Consider the following 19,712-nt stretch of genomic DNA (forward strand, 5'->3'; position numbering starts at 1 on the left):
CTACAAGTCTCAATTTAGTGAAGAAAATCAATGCTGTTTCACTAGCTATTCAAAAAAACAGATATGCTTCTACAAACAAACTCTTACTCTGGGAGATATGCTTACTCAGAAGATAGAAGATAATCGTATCACGTAGATATATTTACCTCTGACTTTACATACAGTAAAAGTTTGTGTGTTGATATATTAAGATTAGGGCAGTGGCGGATCCAGGGGGGGGGCAACGGGGCAATTGCCCCCCCCGAGAATACCGACGGTCTCCCTCTCCCTCCCCTGCCAGCCCTTAAATGTGCGTGCGGACCGGAGGGGAGATCACAGATCTCCCTCCCCGGTCCGCAGGCACTGTGCTGGCGGCCAGCGGGGGAGGGAGGGAGTTAGAGGGAGGACCCGGAGGTCAGGCTGCAGCTCCTCCGGGTCCTCCTCTCGCGAGATTTGGAGCGTTGCCGCGGTTACCACGGCAACGCTCCAAATCTCGCGAGAGTGAACTCTAGCCCGGGAGCGTGGGCTAGAGTTCACTCTCCCCACTGGGACCACCAATGAATCGCCCACCGGACCACCAGGGAAATGTCCCCCCTCCCCCAGTAAAGGTAAGAAGGGAGGGGGGACATAGAATATTTATTTAAATAAAAAATAAATATATATAAAAAAAAAAAGACCCCATACCCTTATATCACACACACTGCCCCCCATTACACACACACTGCCCCCCATTACACACATACTGCCCCCCATACACCCACACTGCCCCCCATACACCCACACTGCCCCCCATACACACACACTGACCCACATACACACACACTGACCCACATACACACACACTGACCCACATACACACACACTGACCCCCATACTGCCCCCATACACCCACACTGCCCCCCATACACCCACACTGCCCCCATACACCCATACTGCCCCCCCTACACCCATACTGCCCCCCATACACCCATACTGCCCCCCATACACACACACTGCCCCCCATACTGCCCCCATACACACACACTGGCCCCCATACACACACACTGACCCCCATAGACCTGTACTGCCCCCATACTGCCCCCTCATACACACACACTGACCCCCATAGACCTGTACTGCCCCCCATACTGCCCCCTCATACACACACACTGCCGCCCCATATACACACATTGCCCACACTCACACATACACTGCAATACTCACACACACACACTGCAACTGTTACACACACATACTGTCCCACACATACACTGCATCCCTGACATACACTGCCGCTCTCACACACGCTCACACACTGTCCCCCTCACACACACACTGCACCCCTTACACATTGCACCACTCACACACACTACTGCTCCAATGCACTACTACAGCCCCATTTCCCAGCAGACTTCAGGTAAGTTGTCAAACTGTTCTTAAACGGTTTGACTACTTACTCTGGGAGGGGGTCCCGGCACTATAGACACCATAACCACTACACTGAGCTGTAGTGGTTATTGTGTCTGGATTATTTCTTTAAATAATCTACAAGTGCCCCTCCCGAGATCAGGCTCTGGATCCGCCACTGGATTAGGGAAGGAATACTTCACTAATCATTCATGCTTTGCATGAATATTGAGTAATAAATTGAAAAAATGGACATGGTCAATATATGGAACAATACGTCTTTAAACATTTGCTGTATAGTTATGTGATTCTTATATTAAATAGTATGTAACGCTGATAGAATGGTTTCATTAAAAAAAAAAATACACATACAGCCTGATTCAAAATGCCTCAGTTTTCGTGGATTGAGTAAAAGGTTTTATAGATTGCGTGAGCCTGGCAAGATCTGTAAAAATGAAATGTGTCTACAGTGGGGGGAGATTTATCAATGAGTCTGTTCTAAAAAATGGTGCAAAAATGGTAAATAAAAGATGAGTTCCTAATAGACTGTGCCTGCTGGTTCATGGTGAATGCCCCGCATTTAATACATTAGACCACTTTTTAGAAAAGGGCACTTTCCCAAATTTCCAGTCTTCCACTTACTTTCCTTGAATTTCTTTTGCAAAAGAGATTTATTGCGTGCAAAAACCTTTGATACACATTTCTCTCTAGAGGAAAGTATTGTAAGTCCCAAACGGACCATTCTACAGCACAAAGCTTTTGTGGGCTTAAAACACGCAGTCCTCCTCTTTCATATCTATACCATCGTGGAGAACTTGACATACATTTCATAACAAAACATATTCTTTCCCTCTGCCGTTACAAGTTACACTCTGCTCTGCAGCTTTGTTGTTGACGGTGGACTTTGCAAATGAATCCAAGTCACACTACACTGAGTGTAGTGTAACACATGTCCACACAGGTCCACACAGTTTTTTATGTAAAAATTAAAGACAAATGAGCAAGGCTGAGTAGGCGGCGAGGTAGCTCTGATTTTCCTGCTCAGTTCCCTTGTGCGCCGCTTAGTGATGCCGGGAGCCGGAGTGACGTCAAACCCGGCTCCCGGCTTTATTAAGCAGTGCACAAGTGAGCATGCCACCTAGCTGCCCGCCGCCCGCCTCGGGGGGCTCAAAAGTGGCCAGCCGGCCAGCTCTTGAGCCCCCCAGGACACGAGGCAAACAAGGGATCTGCCTGTGCGTTTGGGGGCGGCTTTTTTTGCCGCACCCTGCAAAGTGCTGCCCAAGGCAAATGCCTTGTTTGACTCGCAATAGATACATCACTGCTCCCGAACAATAATCTTAAACCTATATAACTTTTAGCATGTGTGCTTTAAAAAGTACATGGAGGTAGCAATTCCAGGTTACCATTATCTAGTGTTTTAAATAATATATTAATAAAGATGCACACGGAGCTTGCATTCCATTTTATTCAACACAAATTATTCAAGTTTACTTTAAAAGGAGCATTGAAATAGTAGAGTGGCTGTTACCCCTTGAAACACATATACAATACAAATAGAAAAAGATAAGCCCTGCGCTCACTCCCATCAGTCCTGGGCGGCAGCAACGACCACAGTACACATAATCAGAGGATCAGCCGGTCACGAAACGCGTAAGGAAGGCATCCAACACGAGCACTCGAGAGACAGCCAGGTGGAACGCATCCTGAGCCGCAGTGGAATGCACGCGGCGGGTATTCAGTGTCCAACATCTCGCAGAGATCCAGACTTCCTCCTATCCGGCTGGCAGGAGGGGGTTACAAAGATCTTCTGGTCTGCAGTGTATCGACCTGATACTTCATGCCACACATTTGGAAGCTTCAGAGAGTGCAAGTTTGATTTTATCTACTTTTTACTGACAGTGTCTATCTTCAATAAATCTTAATAGAAAGTACCCTGTCTCTGTCATACCGTGTTGCACGGAGTTTACTTTGTGTCAATATCGAGACCTACATTGTATTTATGTATCGGTTTTCCCATACAGAAAGGGATTAGACCGATACTATATTATCATTTTCAGCTATATCAGATTTATCTTCTACTTATACCATAGTAGGTAATCAGTCTTTATCATGTCCCACTAATGCAGTTTTGATTTTGAGGACATATGGTTTTGGATTTCACTTATGCATAAGAATTAGTTTAATTTAGTTTACATATCTTTTATTTTACTATTTAGTGGATCTAAGTCCACTCCAAGTTATGCACAGTTTTGCCATTTTCCCCACTTCTAGTCTATCTCCAATGTATTCCTGTTTCTACTATTGATTTTCATCATAGATACTCCTATTTGCATTAAAATTAGTGGCACTGGTTAAATATAAACCGATATATAAAAGCCACTACTAGGAGTACTTGGATAAAAAAGGTTATACACAGCATGTGGAGAGTCACAAATTGTCCTGCGGCATTTAACCCCTTAAGGACAGATGACGGATATATTCCGTCATGATTCCCTTTTATTCCAGAAGTTGTGTCCTTAAGGGGAACATTCACCAGTGTACTGAACTAAAGACCATCATCTTTGGGTTAAACATTTAACATTATAAGTGTTTACTTTGTAAAACCCCAGGGAGTTATGGGGGTGAATATGAGATTGTATGTATGAGAGCGCATGTGTATTGTGTTTTCCTTGCTACATATAAGAAATGTTAACTGTTAAGAAACAAAGAAATAAGTATAAGGAGGCTGAGGTGGGGGGGTAAAACGGCGAAAAGAAGATTCTTATTTTTAAATTTTGCTGGCTAATCATGGCAGCATTTAACATATGGGTTAGCTCCTCCCTCCAGCCAATAGGACAGGAAAACCAATTAAAGAATTCAATTATCCCTGAGGTATAAGAGATCCCAGAAGACTAGGTTCCTCAATCTTTTTTTCCTGTCCTCCTAGCCAGACAGGACAGCTTGTATTTATTACAAGGATACTTTATTTTATGCTCACCTGGCTATGTCTTTCAGCCTTTATTCCCTAAGAGGTCAGCCTCCCTCTATAGGAAGACCAGGTACATGCAACCCGCCTCTTGGTAGCTGGGGACCCCTGGTAGCCAGAGGAGTTAGTGTTCCTCTGGCATCCTGCTGAGAACTGCTGCTATGCCTGTCCCTGCAGGTGAAACTCTTTACTCTGGCGCCAGATTTCCGGTTCGGAGGCTCAGGACCCCCACACATGCGCAATGGTAAGTGGACGCAAGTAGCCCTTTGTTCGCCAATAACAAAAATGGTGGTTCCGGGCGCGCGCGGTGTATCGCGCATGCGCGATTAAAGACACAGCGCATCTTTTCTATTTAAAGGGAAAAAAGTGCGGTTGAATTTTGCCGCGAAATTCAAATCCTTCAAGAAAAGTAAACTGCTCTCTGGGAATCAAGCTCCCTCACTCTGCAGGTATTTATGTATTTATTTTTTTCCCTTTTAGGATACCTTTGGTATAAAATGTATTTTTTTCTGTTAAAATATCTTTCTTTACAGAAACATTTTTTTTTCTCTCAGCCTGAACTTGTGTTTCCTATAATGGATCACTCTCCCACTTCAGCTAAATCAGCGACTCTAGATCATAGGTGAGCATTAATTTATGTATTTTTTTCCTTCTCATAATAAAAAGAGTACAATAGAGGGTACAGTCTCTTGGCTTCTGTAATTTCAGCCCTCACGACCGGACAGGCCCTAGATCTCCTTCCAGGAGAAGGGATAAACTGCAGGCTATGTAAAAGATGTTTGACTCGAGTTGCAGGAGAATCTGAATTCCAGCAGCCTCAACAAGCATCCACCTCTGCCCAGGATATAGCCTTGTGGATAAAACAAGCAGTGGTAGAAGGCATTGCTCAATCACACAAAGGCAAACGTCCTAGATGTGAATATCCCCAGGTAAATCACGATTCTTCAGACAAAGATTTTAGACAGGATTTAGGTTCCCTGGACCTTGAACAGATGTCTTCCAGTGATGAGGAATACTCCTGCCCCCTAGACTCTAAAGCAATAGAGCGTTTGATCTCTCTGGTGAGAAGAACACTGGAATTACCTGATGAGGTGCTAGAAACCTCAGCAGCGGACAAACACTTCGGGAATCTCAGTAAGAGGAAACCTTCATTTCTGGTACACAAGTCCATTAAGGATCTTATAAGTAATGAATGGAAGACTCCAGAAAAGAGACTTTCTCTGCAAAACCGTCTGCCTAAATTATACCCCATATGTGAGGAGGACTCCAGACTTTGGACTTCTAACCGAAGTCCAAAGTTCTATTCTCCCGATAGATTCCAATGCTTCGCTGAGAGACCCTATGGAGAAAAGAATAGATGCTGACATTTCAAAATGTTTTTTAGCAGCTGGTACTGGATGTCACCCTGCGGTTTCTATTTCTGCTATGTCCAGAGCAACGAGAGTGTGGATCCTGGACATAGAAGAGGATTTGGACAAAGATGTCAGAAGACAACATATTGCAGATTCCTTAAGGGAGGTCAGACTAGCCAGTGAATGGCTATTAGAAGCCTCTACAGATATGATTAAGGTTATGTCGAAGGTTATGGCTTTCTTGGTTGCAGCCAGACGTGCACTATGGCTCAGATCATGGGGGGCTGATATGGCCTCAAAACATAACTTATGTTCCCTTCCTTTTTCGGATGAAGTATTGTTTGGGAAACCCCTTGAAGAAGCCATCAAGAGAGCACTGGATGTCAAGCAAGTTCTGCTTCCGCAAGATAGACATCCAAGAAGACCTCCACTTGAACGTTGTTCATATAGGGAACACCCTTCCTATAGAGACAGTAAGGCTTATAGACCAGGACGTGAATACTACAGACCTAACTCCTGGAGAAGTGGTCAAACCAACAAGTCCACCAGAGGAAAGCCTAACACCTCTTCCTTTCATCCTTCCAAACAATTCTGAAGGTTACTACGCCCAAGCACCTTTGGTAGGAGGAAGACTTATGCATTTCCAAAGGGTTTGGGCAGAGATCCCAGACAATTGGGTGAGGTCCATAATTACAGAAGGCTATTCTCTGGAATTTATGGACATTCCCCGATCAAGATTCATAAGGACCAGTTTGCCCCTGAATTCACTAAAAAGAGACGCGTTAATTCAGTACACTGTAGATCTTCTACATCAAAGGGTGATTGTTCCTGTTCCAGACAGACAAAAGTTTCAGGGCTTCTATTCCCCTCTCTTCCTAGTGAAGAAACCTGGAGGAAAGTGGAGACCCATTCTGGACTTCCATCAACTCAATATTCACTTGAGGGTGAGAAAATTCAGAATGGAATCTCTTCACTCTATCATACCGGTGGTACGTTAAGGAGATTGGCTAATTTCAGTGGATCTGAAGGACGCTTACTTCCATGTTCCAATAGCTCTTCATCACCAGAGGTTCCTCAGATTCTGCGTAAACAATCTACATTTCCAGTTCCAGGCTCTACCGTTTGGAATCAGCATAGCCCCAATGACCTTCTCAAAGATCCTGGTGACGGTTATCGCATTGCTCAGAAAGAAAGGAATAGCAGTATTCCATTACCTCGACGATATCCTGATAGTCGCTCCAACCTACGAGGTTTTACTAAGACATCGACTGATCGTACTCCAGACACTAGAATGCTTTGGCTGGTTAATCAACTACCAGAAGGCTGGTGTTTTTAGGAGCGGAATTTGACACAATGTCAGCAGTAGTGTCTCTGGCCCATGACAGAAAAATGAGTATACTGTCATGCATTTGAGAATTTCAAATCGAAAGAACGACTACAGCAAGAAAGTGTATGAGGATCATAGGTTCCCTTTCCTACATGATTGGCCTAGTGAGATGGGCTCAGTGGAACCTCCGCCCTCTACAAGAATACTCATTCAGAAGTTCGATTCAGGCTCCCAGGAATGGGAGACGAAGATGTCCATTCCGGATCATATAAAGTTATCCCTCAACTGGTGGCTTTCTTGGGAAAACCTATCCAAAGGTTTCCCTCTGAGGGAGGTGGACTGGATGATAATCACCACGGATGCCAGTCAAGATGGTTGGGGTGCACATCTGAAAGACCATTTTGTTCAGGCTCTATGGCCCCTGCGCACCCGTCATCTTCCTTCCAATATAAGGGAACTGAGAGCAACCTTTCTAGCTCTTCTACACTTCAAGCCTCTCATTCAGAATCAATGGGTGAAGCTGAGGATAGACAACAGGGCAGCTGTAGCATACGTCAACCATCAGGGAGGTACCAGGAGTTATGCACTGATGAAGGAGATCAAGCCAATCATGATTTGGGCACAGAGAACTCTAGCCGGTCTCTCTGCCTTATACCTTCCTGGGAAGGAGAATACGATTGCAGACTTCCTGAGCAGACATCAAGTGAAGGAGACAGAATGGAAGCTATGCGATTTGGCCTTCCAACAACTGGTCATGAAGTGGGGGCTCCCACAGGTGGATTTAATGGCCACTGCTTAGAATACTCATATTCCATGCTTCATGACAAGGAGATTTCACCCTCTGGCATATGCTCAAGACGCCCTTTCATCAAGATGGCCGCTTCAGCTGGCATATGTATTCCCTCCGATCCAGCTCATTCCCGCCCTTCTGAAGAAAATCTCCAAAGAACGATGCAAGATAATAGCTATCATCCGGTTCTGGCCCCGTCATCCATGGTTTCCCCTCTTGAAGAGTCTGTTGATAGACAAACCATGGGAAATTCCAGTCTTCTGGAATCTTCTGTCTCAAGGACCTCTAGTACACCCGGAGCCACACAAGCTGCGTCTTCATGCATGGCTCTTGAAAGGCAATCCTTAAGCGAACAGGGTTTCTCCTGAAGAAGTAGTTTCCACCTTGCAACGTTCCAGAAGGTTTTCTACCTCCTCTACGTACTATAAGATATGGGGGGCCTTCGCGGAATGGCTTCATGAAGATGTGAATGATTTAAAGTCACCTTCTATTTCCCAGGTTTTAGGATTCTTACAGGCTGGGTTGGATAGAGGTCTAAGTCTGAACACCCTCAAGGTTCATTGTTCTGCTATCTCTGCCATGTCAGGTATCAGATGGGCTGAAAACCCCATGATAATCCGCTTTATGAAAGCAGTTATTAGGATTAGACCACCTATCCGGGTTTACAAGTGTCCCTGGGATTTACCTTTGGTCTTACAGGCCTTGATGAAGCAACCTTTCGAACCATTGGACGAAATCCCTATGTTATCCCTGACTCAAAAGACCCTGCTTCTATTGGCCTTGGTTTCAGCTAGAAGGATGGTGGACATAAGAGGTCTTTCGGTAGAAGAACCTTATACCACTTTCTATCATGACAAGGTCTTTCTCCGTCCCAGACCTGAATTTCTACCTAAGGTGGTCTCTCCTTTTCACCTGAACCAAGAAATTGTTCTTCCAGACTACTTTCAAAATCTGTCGAACGAGATGGAAGAAAAGTGTCACATGCTGGACCTTAAGAGGTTTCTTTTGGTTTACATTCAACGGACTAAGGCATGGAGGAAGTCTCCTCAACTCTTTGTTGTCCTTTGGGGCTCCCATAAGGGTGAAGCGGCCTCTGTTTCTACTCTCCGTTCCTGGACTATCTCCTCTATTTCAAGAGCTTATAAGGTCCGAGGAGTTCCCGTTCCCAAAAATATAAGGGCACACTCTACCAGATCGATTGCCACTTCATGGGCTGCAGAGTCTGGAGTGTCATCAGAGAGCATTTGCAAAGCTGCCAATTGGTCGTCTATAGGGACGTTTAAAGTCATTACAAACTTGATGTTTCTTCAGATTCTAATCTGCAATTTGGCCTTTCGGTCCTAAATTATTGTTCTTCTCAAAGAAAATAAATATTTCTGAGCATCTATTCCCTCCCTGTGGTATTTACTGCTTGGGTATTCCCCATATGTTAAATGCTGCCATGATTAGCCAGGAATAGGGAAAATGTATTCATACTTACCGTAATTTTCTTTTCCTGGCTATTATTCATGGCAGCATTTGGGTTTCCCACCCATATTTATTATGTCGGATCAGCTTGCTACTAGACTGAGGAACCTAGTCTTCTGGTATCTCTTATACCTCAGGGATAATTGAATTCTTTAATTGGTTTTCCTGTCCTATTGGCTGGAGGGAGGAGCTAACCCATATGTTAAATGCTGCCATGAATAATAGCCAGGAAAATAAAATTACGGTAAGTATGAATACATTTTCCCTACTATTTTGGTTACTTTATCATACCAGCTAAGTATTAGTTGATTAGGAAACAACGACAAGTAGCAGACCATTGCAATGATGCCATATACCCACAGAATATTGGAGAAATGGCAGATGAGATCTGTCTAATATAAAACCACACAGACCACTAGATGAGGGGTAAGGTAACTTATGTTAAGGCAAGTGCAAAATGCTTACTATCCGATAAAAAAAAAAAACACATCATGTTAAATATTTTCTATTGTTTTCCATAAATATTAATTTTAATGTGTCCATTGAGCATTTGACAATATATGGTCTTTAGATAAACTAATACCATGGGTAGCAATTTGAGGTGAGGGTGCATTACACACCTCTGTCACTCATGCAGGATTTTAAACTAAATTAAATTAGGTTAAAATAGCCAAGCTGTGACTATAGCTGCATTGGAGAATATTTAAAAATCTGGTATTTTAGCCCAAATTTTGCTATTCGGGTTTCAGTTTGCTACAATCTGTTTATTTAATAAGCCATTCCTTTTGTTGACGTTTTTGTGTTGGAAAATTGAGTTAGAGAGCAATCTATGCTATATACTACTGCAACCAAAAATTATGATAAAAGGCTAAATTGCTAAACAATTTCACTTAAAGGAACATGACCAGATTCACCATGTTTATAGGGACACACATAAGTTTCTCATATTTATGAAAACGCATGAAAAGGGCTGCTCTGCAGTGTGTTTAATGCGCATTCTGCATTATTGCCTACTGCCTAATTGCAGGATTCTTTATTTCCTAATTGCATAATCCAATACACATTCTTCTGAATTCTTTATGCTACAGGGCTACGCTTATATGTGTCAGAGAAAACATGGTGGATCTGGTCACCTTGACAAAACACCATAACCACTACAGCACACCGTAGTTGTTATGGTGGCAGTAGTGCACTGGTGCCGTCACTGTTGGTAGACAAAATTTTTAAAACAGTTTTCACTCCTTATCTTGGGTCCGCCAGGCACCACTCTCTGCGCTTTTGGAAGCCTTCAGGAAAAACATTAAATGATATAACAGAGCATAGGCAGAAATAATTGGACTTGTCACGAGCATAGCCTACTTGCCTTCCAAAGGATCACTCCACAGGTTTTGCTGTACACGTGATTGTCTTACGGGAATTCTGTTATGATATTTTGAATCAGGAATCACTTGCAAAGATACAACAGTGCTTCCTGCAGTTTAACCATTTCTGAGGTATGTAAGATTCATTACAACATAACATAATACAGTTGAGTTTATTAAGTAAACAATGAGTTGTAGTGAATTGAAAATCGAAATGCAAAATTTAGGCTAAAATCGCCAAGCTGTGACTACAGCAAAGTCCCCCCCCCCCCCCCCCCAAATTTTGTAAATCTATTTTCAGTTAATATGAAAATATGATGTTTAGTGAATAAGCCCCAAGGTGCAATCCAGTGGCAATGGATAAATATTGTGCATGTATATATAAACCAAATTAGTGTCTATTTCTACCATTTGTTTGAAATCCCTTGTTTTGCATAGTGTTTGAAGCTTCTCACGTTGTATAAATTAATAAATGTGATGAAACAATTGCTTAGTACAGGACAGCACACAATCATATAATATATTTTAGAGCAATACATATTAATTAGGAAGTGTGACCAAACAAGAACAGAAAATTACTGACAGAAAGTAAATATCAACTTGTTCTTGGTGATTACAGATACATTATATAAGATTAGCACATAACACAGTTTATCTTTTTACTTTGTTAAAAAACAAAAAGAAAAAACAAAACAGTTCTAAGCATATACAGCAAAGATAAGGCATTAGCTAGGTAAAGGAAAATAATCTGTCTCTCTGACACACTCGACTTTGGCCCATGGTGAATTGTGCATGATGAGTTCAGGTGATAACAGTAGGCCCCTTTCGACCAGTCCTCTCATGGATCTGAGAAAGCTTCAATGCGATGGCTATGAGAGGTCCCAGAACAGCCTGTGAAAAAGGACGAATTACATAATTTATTATGTGGAGAAATGGAATCATTTGGGATTCTAGTGCATTACCTTTAAAGTAAGGTTAGCTTTTACAATACAATTCAAGTTATTTTTAATCAGTGCTGAGACTGGGAGCAAACTGTCTAAGAGTAATGGGTGTTATAGCTCAACATGAAGAATTAGATACATTAGAAGAATTGTCCAATTTTTCAAATCAGTTATTTTCCAACTTGTTTAAAATGATCTAAACTTTGTAATCCCGCATGACCAATTCCCACTGAAGTTATTAATTAAACTGGGAATCTTGGAGAGCTACTAAAATCCATTAGTTGATTCTAAACAACTTTCAGTTTAGTAAGGAACCATGCATTAATGCATCACTTTTGCTTTATGCGTTTGAAATCTCACCTCATTGCATAGGTTTAATAATACCTATAACTGAACACTTCAAGCCCACTGTAGTGGCTAAGATGCAATGAGTGCCCAGACACCATCACATGGTAAGATGTCAAACCATTTGATCATGCTTTGACACCTTGCATGGGTCCTGTTTGATGCCCACACCACATCTGGTTTTATCCAACTGGAGAAGTCACAGGTTACTTTAGAGCAAATCATTGGCTGATAGAATCAACTAAACACTCTTAGTCAATGACGGTTGGACTGCTTTGCTCTAAAGAGCAGTGCGGTTTTTGATGTGGTGGATGCTGTGCAGGCACCCGGCAGGCTCCTAATAAGTGGACAAACCGTGCTAAAACAAGTTGATAACCTGCAGTGGGACAGACAGTGTCAGGGCACAGCAGACTGTAGTGGTTATGGTGCTTGGAGTGTTTCATTCATCAGATCAGAGTAATCCTCTAAGAAAAGGGGTATACTTTGGCCCTTAATCTGTACTGCATTATCAATCATACCAACTGTGTCGAAGGTTTGCTGGGACTAAACTGCATCTCTAATGCAAAAAAGGAACTAGATAATAGATTGCTGCCTATGCATTGTGCCAGATAAATTGCTAACACATGTATTGATAAAAATTATTCTTAGTAGAAGCTTTCAGGGTGCATTGTTGTGACGTTTCCATGACAGTCTGTACACACATATATCAAAGGGTCACTTTGTGAACGTCATTTCTCATCTCACTCAAAGAAGGATTTGATAGTTAGGAAGAGATGTATTGAATTTATTATCCTAATAGAAATCATATGACCACACAGTGTGTTTTTTGTTTTTGCTAAATATTGTTTTGAACAACAGATGTGAAAATGTTCATGTGAACCTCAAAAACTCTGTGAGTTAAAGCTCAACTCTTATTTATGTGTGTTTTCTTTGTTTTTGTATTACACAGAGTGTTACAGTGCGGTCATTAATACATGTGCTGCCCCATAGTCTTCTCTACCCCCTCCCTCCCCTGTCCCATAGTGTTCTTCCCTCCCGTCCCAGTGTTCTCCCCCCCCCATCCCACTGTGTTCCTTACCCCCATCCCCGTCCCTTAGTACCACTCTCTCTACCCCTTTGTCCCCAGTGTGTCTCCTGCCTTTATTGTATCGTGGTCAAGCGGAGTTTCCTGTACCCGACAAGACTGACAGGAAGTGCTCTCTCAGTGAGCACTTCCTGCCACAGGTTCTGTCTCAGTGAGCACTTCCTGTACAGGTAACAGATCCTCTTGTACCGCGGACCGCTCCGCTCGGCCACACTGCACTGATTGACTGGAAAGAGGGAGCACTGTGCGCCCACCTCCTGCCGGTCACTCTAATCTAGCGCCCCTGGGCCAGTGCGCCTTAAGGCGGCCGCTTATGTCACCTTACGGGTGCGCCGGCCCTAGTCTCATCTGAGATTTTTTCTTTGAGCTAAAAGCAGTAAGGTGAATTCATAGCATAGCAAATAGCAAAAGCCTTGCTAATGGCCATTTTAGTGCTAGTAAAAATCTATGTTATTTAAATGTGCATAGAGATTTGATTTAGTATGAAGGTAACCTCTGTTTATAATTACTGAGTTGTCATTATTGGTTGAGAATATTGCATGAAAATACAGTATCTGGCATGTTTAAAACTTGCACCCTGCAACATAATACCCACTGATGTAGAGTGGATCAGAGCCGCCATCAGAAATTTTGGGGCCCCTAACAGCTCACTGTAAACCCCCCCCCCCCAAAAAAAAAACTATTGGCCCCCACCCCTGTGCGACGGGTGGGGGCCATAAATTACAATGGGGGAGGGGACCTACTGCCCTCCCTCCGGCCCCCACCCTTGAGCGGTGGGTAGGGGCCATAAAGATAATGAGGGGGGACCTACTGTCCTCCCCCCCGGCCCCCACCCCTGGGCGGCGGGTGGGGGCCATAAATTACAATGGGGGGAGGACCTACTGTCCTCCCCCCCGCCCCACCCCTGTGCGGTGGGTGGGGGGCCATAAAAATAATGAGGGGGGGGACCTACTGTCCTCCCCCGGCCCCCACCCCTGCACAGTGGGTGGGGGTCATGAATCACAATGGGGGGACCTAATGTCCTCCCCCCTGGCCCCCACCCCTGAGCGGCAGGTGGGGTCCCTAAATACTAATAAGGGGGGACCTAAGGTCCTCCCCCTGGACCCCACCCCTGAGCGGCGGGTGGGGACCCTAAATACTAAAAGGGGGGGGGACCTAAGGTCCTCCCCCCTGGCCCCCACCCCTGAGAGGCGGGTCGGGGCCCTAAATACTAAAAAGGGGGGGGACCTAATGTCCTCCCCCCCGGCCCCCACCCCTGAGCGGCGGGTGGGGGCCCTAAATACTAAAAGGGGGGGGACCTATTTCAAGAGACTGACCGGTAAGTCTCTACATTTACCTGTCACAGCACTCTGATTGGTTGGTTTGAAATCCACCAACCAGAGTGCTCTGTGTCATTTTACACAGCGTGGGAAAGTTCTTTGGAATTTTCCCACGCTGTGTAATTTGACTCATAACTCTCTGATTGGTGGATTAAGTAACCAATCAGAGAGTTATGAGTCAAATTACACAGCTTGGGAAAATTCCAAATAACTTTCCCACGCTGTGTAAAATGACACAGAGCACTCTGATTGGTGGATTTCAAACCAACCAATCAGAGTGCTGTGACAAGTAAATGTAGAGACTTACCTGTCAGTCTCTTCATTTACCTGTCAGAGCACTCTGATTGGATGGCTTAAACCCACCAATCAGAGTGCTCTGAGCCTAATTGCAGGGCGGGGCAAGGCTTTATAAGCCTTCCCCCGCCCTGCAGAGCTCAGTCTGCGCGGAGCCCTTGCCGGGTGAACATGGATTATTTATTTTGCGCTGTTTTTTTTTTTATTTTTATTGCGTCGGTTATTATGGTTTTTTATTTGGCCTTTTTTGGGTCTGAAAAAAAAAGATTTTAGAAGAAAGAAAACATCGAATGGTAAGTTGTTTTTTTTTTTTACAGGTACTTAGTTAAAGGTCCCCCCTCATTATTTTTAGGGTGAGGGGGGTATGTAAGGGGCTAATTTTCTTTTGGGGGGGGAGGGGTTGACTAGGGGTTTGGGGACCCCTAGTCACCTGGACATTTTTTTAGGGCCCCCACCCGCCGCTCAGGGGTGGGGGCCAGGGGGAGGACCTTAGGTCCCCCCTTTTTAGTATTTAGGGCCCCCACCCGCTGCTCAGGGGTGGGGGTCAGGGGGGAGGACATTAGGTCCCCCCCTTATTAGTATTTAGGGCCCCCCACCTGCCGCTCAGGGGTGGGGGCCAGGGGGGAGGACCTTAGGTCCCCCCCTTTTTAGTATTTAGGGCCCCCACCCGCCGCTCAGGGGTGGGGGCCAGGGGGGAGGACATTAGGTCCCCCACCTTATTAGTATTTAGGGCCCCCACCCGCCGCTCAGGGGTGGGGGCCAGGGGGGAGGACCTTAGGTCCCCCCCCTATTAGTATTTAGGGCCCCCACCCACCGCTCAGGGGTGGGGCCAGGGGGGAGGACATTAGGCCCCCCCTTATTAGTATTTAGGGCCCCCACCTGCCGCTCAGGGGTGGGGGCCAAGGGGGAGGACCTTAGGTCCCCGCCCTTTTTAGTATTTAGGGCCCCCACCCGCCGTGCAGGGGTGGGGGCCGGCGGGGAGGACAGTAGGTCCCACCCTCATTATTTTTATGGACCCCATCCGCCGCTCAGGGGTGGGGGCCAAGGGGGAGGACCTTAGGTCCCCCCCTTTTTAGTATTTAGGGCCCCCACCCGCCGCGCAGGGGTTGGGGCCAGGGGGGAGGACATTAGGTCCCCCCTTATTATTATTTAGGGCCCCCCACCCGCCGCTCAGGGGTGGGGGCCGGGGGGAAGACCTTAGGTCCCCCCCTTTCTAGTATTTAGGGCCCCCACCCGCCGCTCAGGGGTGGGGGCCAAGGGGCAGGACCTTAGGTCCCCCCCCTTTTTAGTATTTAGGGCCCCCACCCGCCGTGCAGGGGTGGGGGCCAGAGGGGGAGGACAGTAGGTCACCCCCTCATTATTTTTATGGCCCCTACCCACCGCGCAGGGGTGGGGGCTGGGGGGAGGACAGTAGGTCACCCCCTCATTATTTTTATGGCCCCCACCCACCGCTCAGGGGTGGAGGCCGGGGGGAGGACAGTAGGTCCCCCCCATATCATTGAGTAAACTTTGACAACCCCCCCCCCCACCCCCACCCCTGAGCGGCGGGTGGGGGGGTTGTCAAAGTTTACTCAATGATATGGAATAGGGGGTGGACCGAACATCGCATATGTTCGCCCGCCGTGGCGAAACTATTCGCCAGCGAACTGTTCGGGACATTTCTAGTGGGCAGTACCCAGACTCTGTGCATGCATCACAATAAATGATAATGCAGTTATTCTCTAAACTGGGAATTGTGAAGAACTGACAAGAGAACCACACATTTTAGATCAAAACACTCAAAATAGAATTACACTTCTAAGTTGGAGAATGCTTCCAATTTAAATTATCCTAAAGTACCTATTAACAACTTAAACTTATAATGAAATTGTAAAATAAATATTATAAGGTAACACAGGGAGAGTACTAACTTTTCCACTTACAAGACTTTAAATAAATAAAGACTTTCCAATATATATCAGTTACGGACACATCACAACAGGCTATTATTTCTAAGTTTATTGCCTTCAGCCATTTCTACACCATGACTAATTTCAGATCTTGATACAAATGTTACATAACCAAATAAAGGCAGGCAAAACTCTGCATGTTCTGGAAAAGCTTTCTGTATGCATTTTAAAGCTGTTCATTTAAGAGTATCCCTAATGCTTTATGGCAGAGATACAACTGGAATGCTTAAATGCACAGCGCTCTCTACTTACATATTTTAAGAAATATTATTTCCGAATAGGCACATAGCAGATGTTAAGCTGCACTCTTTAAGACTTTAAGACAAGGCTAGAGTTTAAAAAAACAACAACTCTACAAGCACCATAACCACTACAACATGCTGTAGTTATGGTGTCAGGAGTGCCTTGGTGCACCTCCATTGTAAATGATCAAGCTATTTTAGAACCATTTGACTTCTTACCTGGGGTCTGCCGGGAGCCGCTCCCTGCTTCCACTACTTCCTACAGAGCTAAGCCCTGCAGTGTATCAGGACACACCTAGCCAATAAGATAGCACTGAGTGCCTGAGCATTAGGTCCCCCAAATCGTATGTTAGAGGAGGCAGACCGAGACACAGCAAAGGAATCAGCTAAGTAAATAAAGGGGGGGGGGGGGGTGCAGTGAAGAGGAACATGCTAGTCATACAGACACCAACATACACAGTCATACAGAGACATACAGGCACAGGCATTGAGATATAGTCATACAGGCATTGACATATACAGTCATACAGGGACATACAGGCACAGGCACTGACATACACAGACATACAGGCACAGACATACACAATCATACAGAGACATACAGGTGAGGACATTGAGATACAGTCATACGGACACTGTCATCCACAGACATACAGACACAGTCATGCAGACACTGACATACTCAGACATACAAACACAGTCATACGGACACTGACATACACAGACATACAGACACTTACATACACAGTTATACAGAGACATACAGGCACAGGCATTGAGATACAGTCATACAGGCACTGACATACACAGTCAAACAGGGACATCCACGTAGAGGCACTGAAATACATAATCATACAGAGACATACAGGCACAGACATACAGACACAGTCATACACAGACATTCAGACTCGGACTCGGGCATACAATTAAGAAATAAATATACAACAAACATTTATTTCTATGTCCCTAAGTGCTCCCATCTTCATTACTGGCAGGTCTGCTCTCCCTCTATAAACCCTCTCTGCAGAGATACCTGGCTACTTACACGTTGTATCTCTGTGTTCTATGGAGGGGGGGCAGGGGTGATACACACTGCATCCATGACACACATACTGCATCCACTATACACACTGCATCCATGACACACATACCGCATCCACTACACACATTCTACATTCACTATGCACACTGCACCCATGATACACATTCTACATCCACTATACACACACACTTCATCCTTGAGGACGGTCTCGGGGCTGGCCCCGGGGGGCCCAGATCTTGAGCTATGTCAGGGGCCCTGAAATTTCTGATGGCAGCCCTGGAACCATTACAGCCCGTTGTTGTAGTTGTGATTACAGGAGTACCATGACTGGTTCCTCTGCCATGTGGCAAACCATTTAGCAATGATCTTTCTCCTTACCTGGGTTCTGCTGAGATCTGTGGCTCCTTGGTGGTCTAGTGACACGCTCCTGGCTTCTGTAAAGCCACAGAGGCCAAAGCTGCAGCAGTCGCTATTCATTGGCTGACAGCAACAGCTGACCGCTCTCAGTCAATGACTAACATTCTGTGCAATGAAAGTTGCATAGAATTGATATTAGCCAGCCCTGTACTGGCTGAAAACAGCCCAAATGACTCTGCTGGAGGTGGAGTTACACCTCAGACAGCAAAAGAGTTAAACTCATAGTGAATCTCCACTGAAGTGCTCATGGTGCTTGAAGTGACCCTTTAACTAACATGGTATGTTTCTTCATTCAAAAAAGTAGTATTTTTTCCAGTATATTGCTATAATTAACCTGGTAGCTAATACAGAGAATATACTTACAGGAAGGATTCAAAGTTGAAAGACTTGAGGTTTTCCATTTAACATGGCTGCCCAGGGGTTTCTTTTTGTATTTTACTTGGGGTGTATTAGATTTAGGTAGAGGTAAAGCAGTGTTTTGTTGCAGCTTTTTGGGTATTTATTTGTGGGTTTTTTTGTTGTCATATTACTCTGCAATCTTTCCCCTGTCCTTTCTATATAAGACCTGTCCTTTGTATAGTTATCTTTTTTATTAACAGTGCCTCTGCTTTTGTGAATCCCTTTATATGTAGAGAGGATTTTGTCATGTCTTCTCGGTCCTATGTCTCTTGTAATATGGTTGTGTGTACCGTCCTATCTCTATTAACAAGATTAATTGATATAACTAAAAATAACTCATTTCCTTATTTGGGCCAGATTTTGGATGTCCCATAACAGAGACGGATGTAATAATCAACTCATATAAATGAAGTGTGGAATCTAAGCCAGTGTGATGCTGGTTAATTCTAGAACTCTTCTACTCAGACAAGCAGCGCATAGCCGTTTTAATAAAACAGTTCATCTGTCTCTTTTTATGAACACATAATCTACTCAAGTGACACAATAATAGAGTTCGTACTGCACAGGATTCTTCAAATGCTTGTTGTCAGAATTATAAGCAGCACTGGGCTAGGCATCCCCATTCTAAGGGTACTTAAATACATAAAGGCTGACTTATTTTTCACTTACTTTGAACCCAAACCATCATACTCTGTCTCCTGATTGTACAGCACTGTGCAACATGCACAAATTTCATAAGTAAACTATACTAATAATCACACAGCTATGTGTGTTATCAAAGCAGGTGTGATCTGCCAATTCATTCAGACTTTATCAAACAAACACTTCCTTCAGCGGGTCAATCACAGGGGAGCTTGTATCTGTATCCAGGCAGAGTGAAAACTATTTACTGTCAACGCAAGATTAGCCAAGCAGTAAAAATATACATTATTTTATTGCCAAAGAGGTTTTTTTTCCCTCTAGACACGTGTTAAACGATTCATTTATTAACCTTTTCACGTCACACTAATGGAAAAACAAAACAATGAAATTTGCTGATAGCTAAGTCCAAGG

At 44.5% G+C, this 19,712-nt stretch overlaps 1 protein-coding gene across 1 annotated transcript in view; it reads right to left on the bottom strand.

Annotated features, from left to right (window-relative positions):
• Window positions 1–10,784: 10,784 nt before the first annotated feature.
• PGM5 (phosphoglucomutase 5) overlaps window positions 10,785–19,712 on the bottom strand; it is a 180,468-nt gene continuing 171,540 nt past the window's right edge. Inside the window, exon 11 of the mRNA XM_063455074.1 lies at window positions 10,785–11,518. Within this exon, the coding sequence (XP_063311144.1) occupies window positions 11,429–11,518 (90 nt within the window). The 3' untranslated portion in view covers window positions 10,785–11,428. The remainder of the gene's footprint in view (window positions 11,519–19,712) is intronic.

Source organism: Pelobates fuscus, chromosome 5 (assembly GCF_036172605.1).
Source record: "Pelobates fuscus isolate aPelFus1 chromosome 5, aPelFus1.pri, whole genome shotgun sequence".
Taxonomy (NCBI): Eukaryota; Metazoa; Chordata; class Amphibia; order Anura; family Pelobatidae; genus Pelobates; species Pelobates fuscus.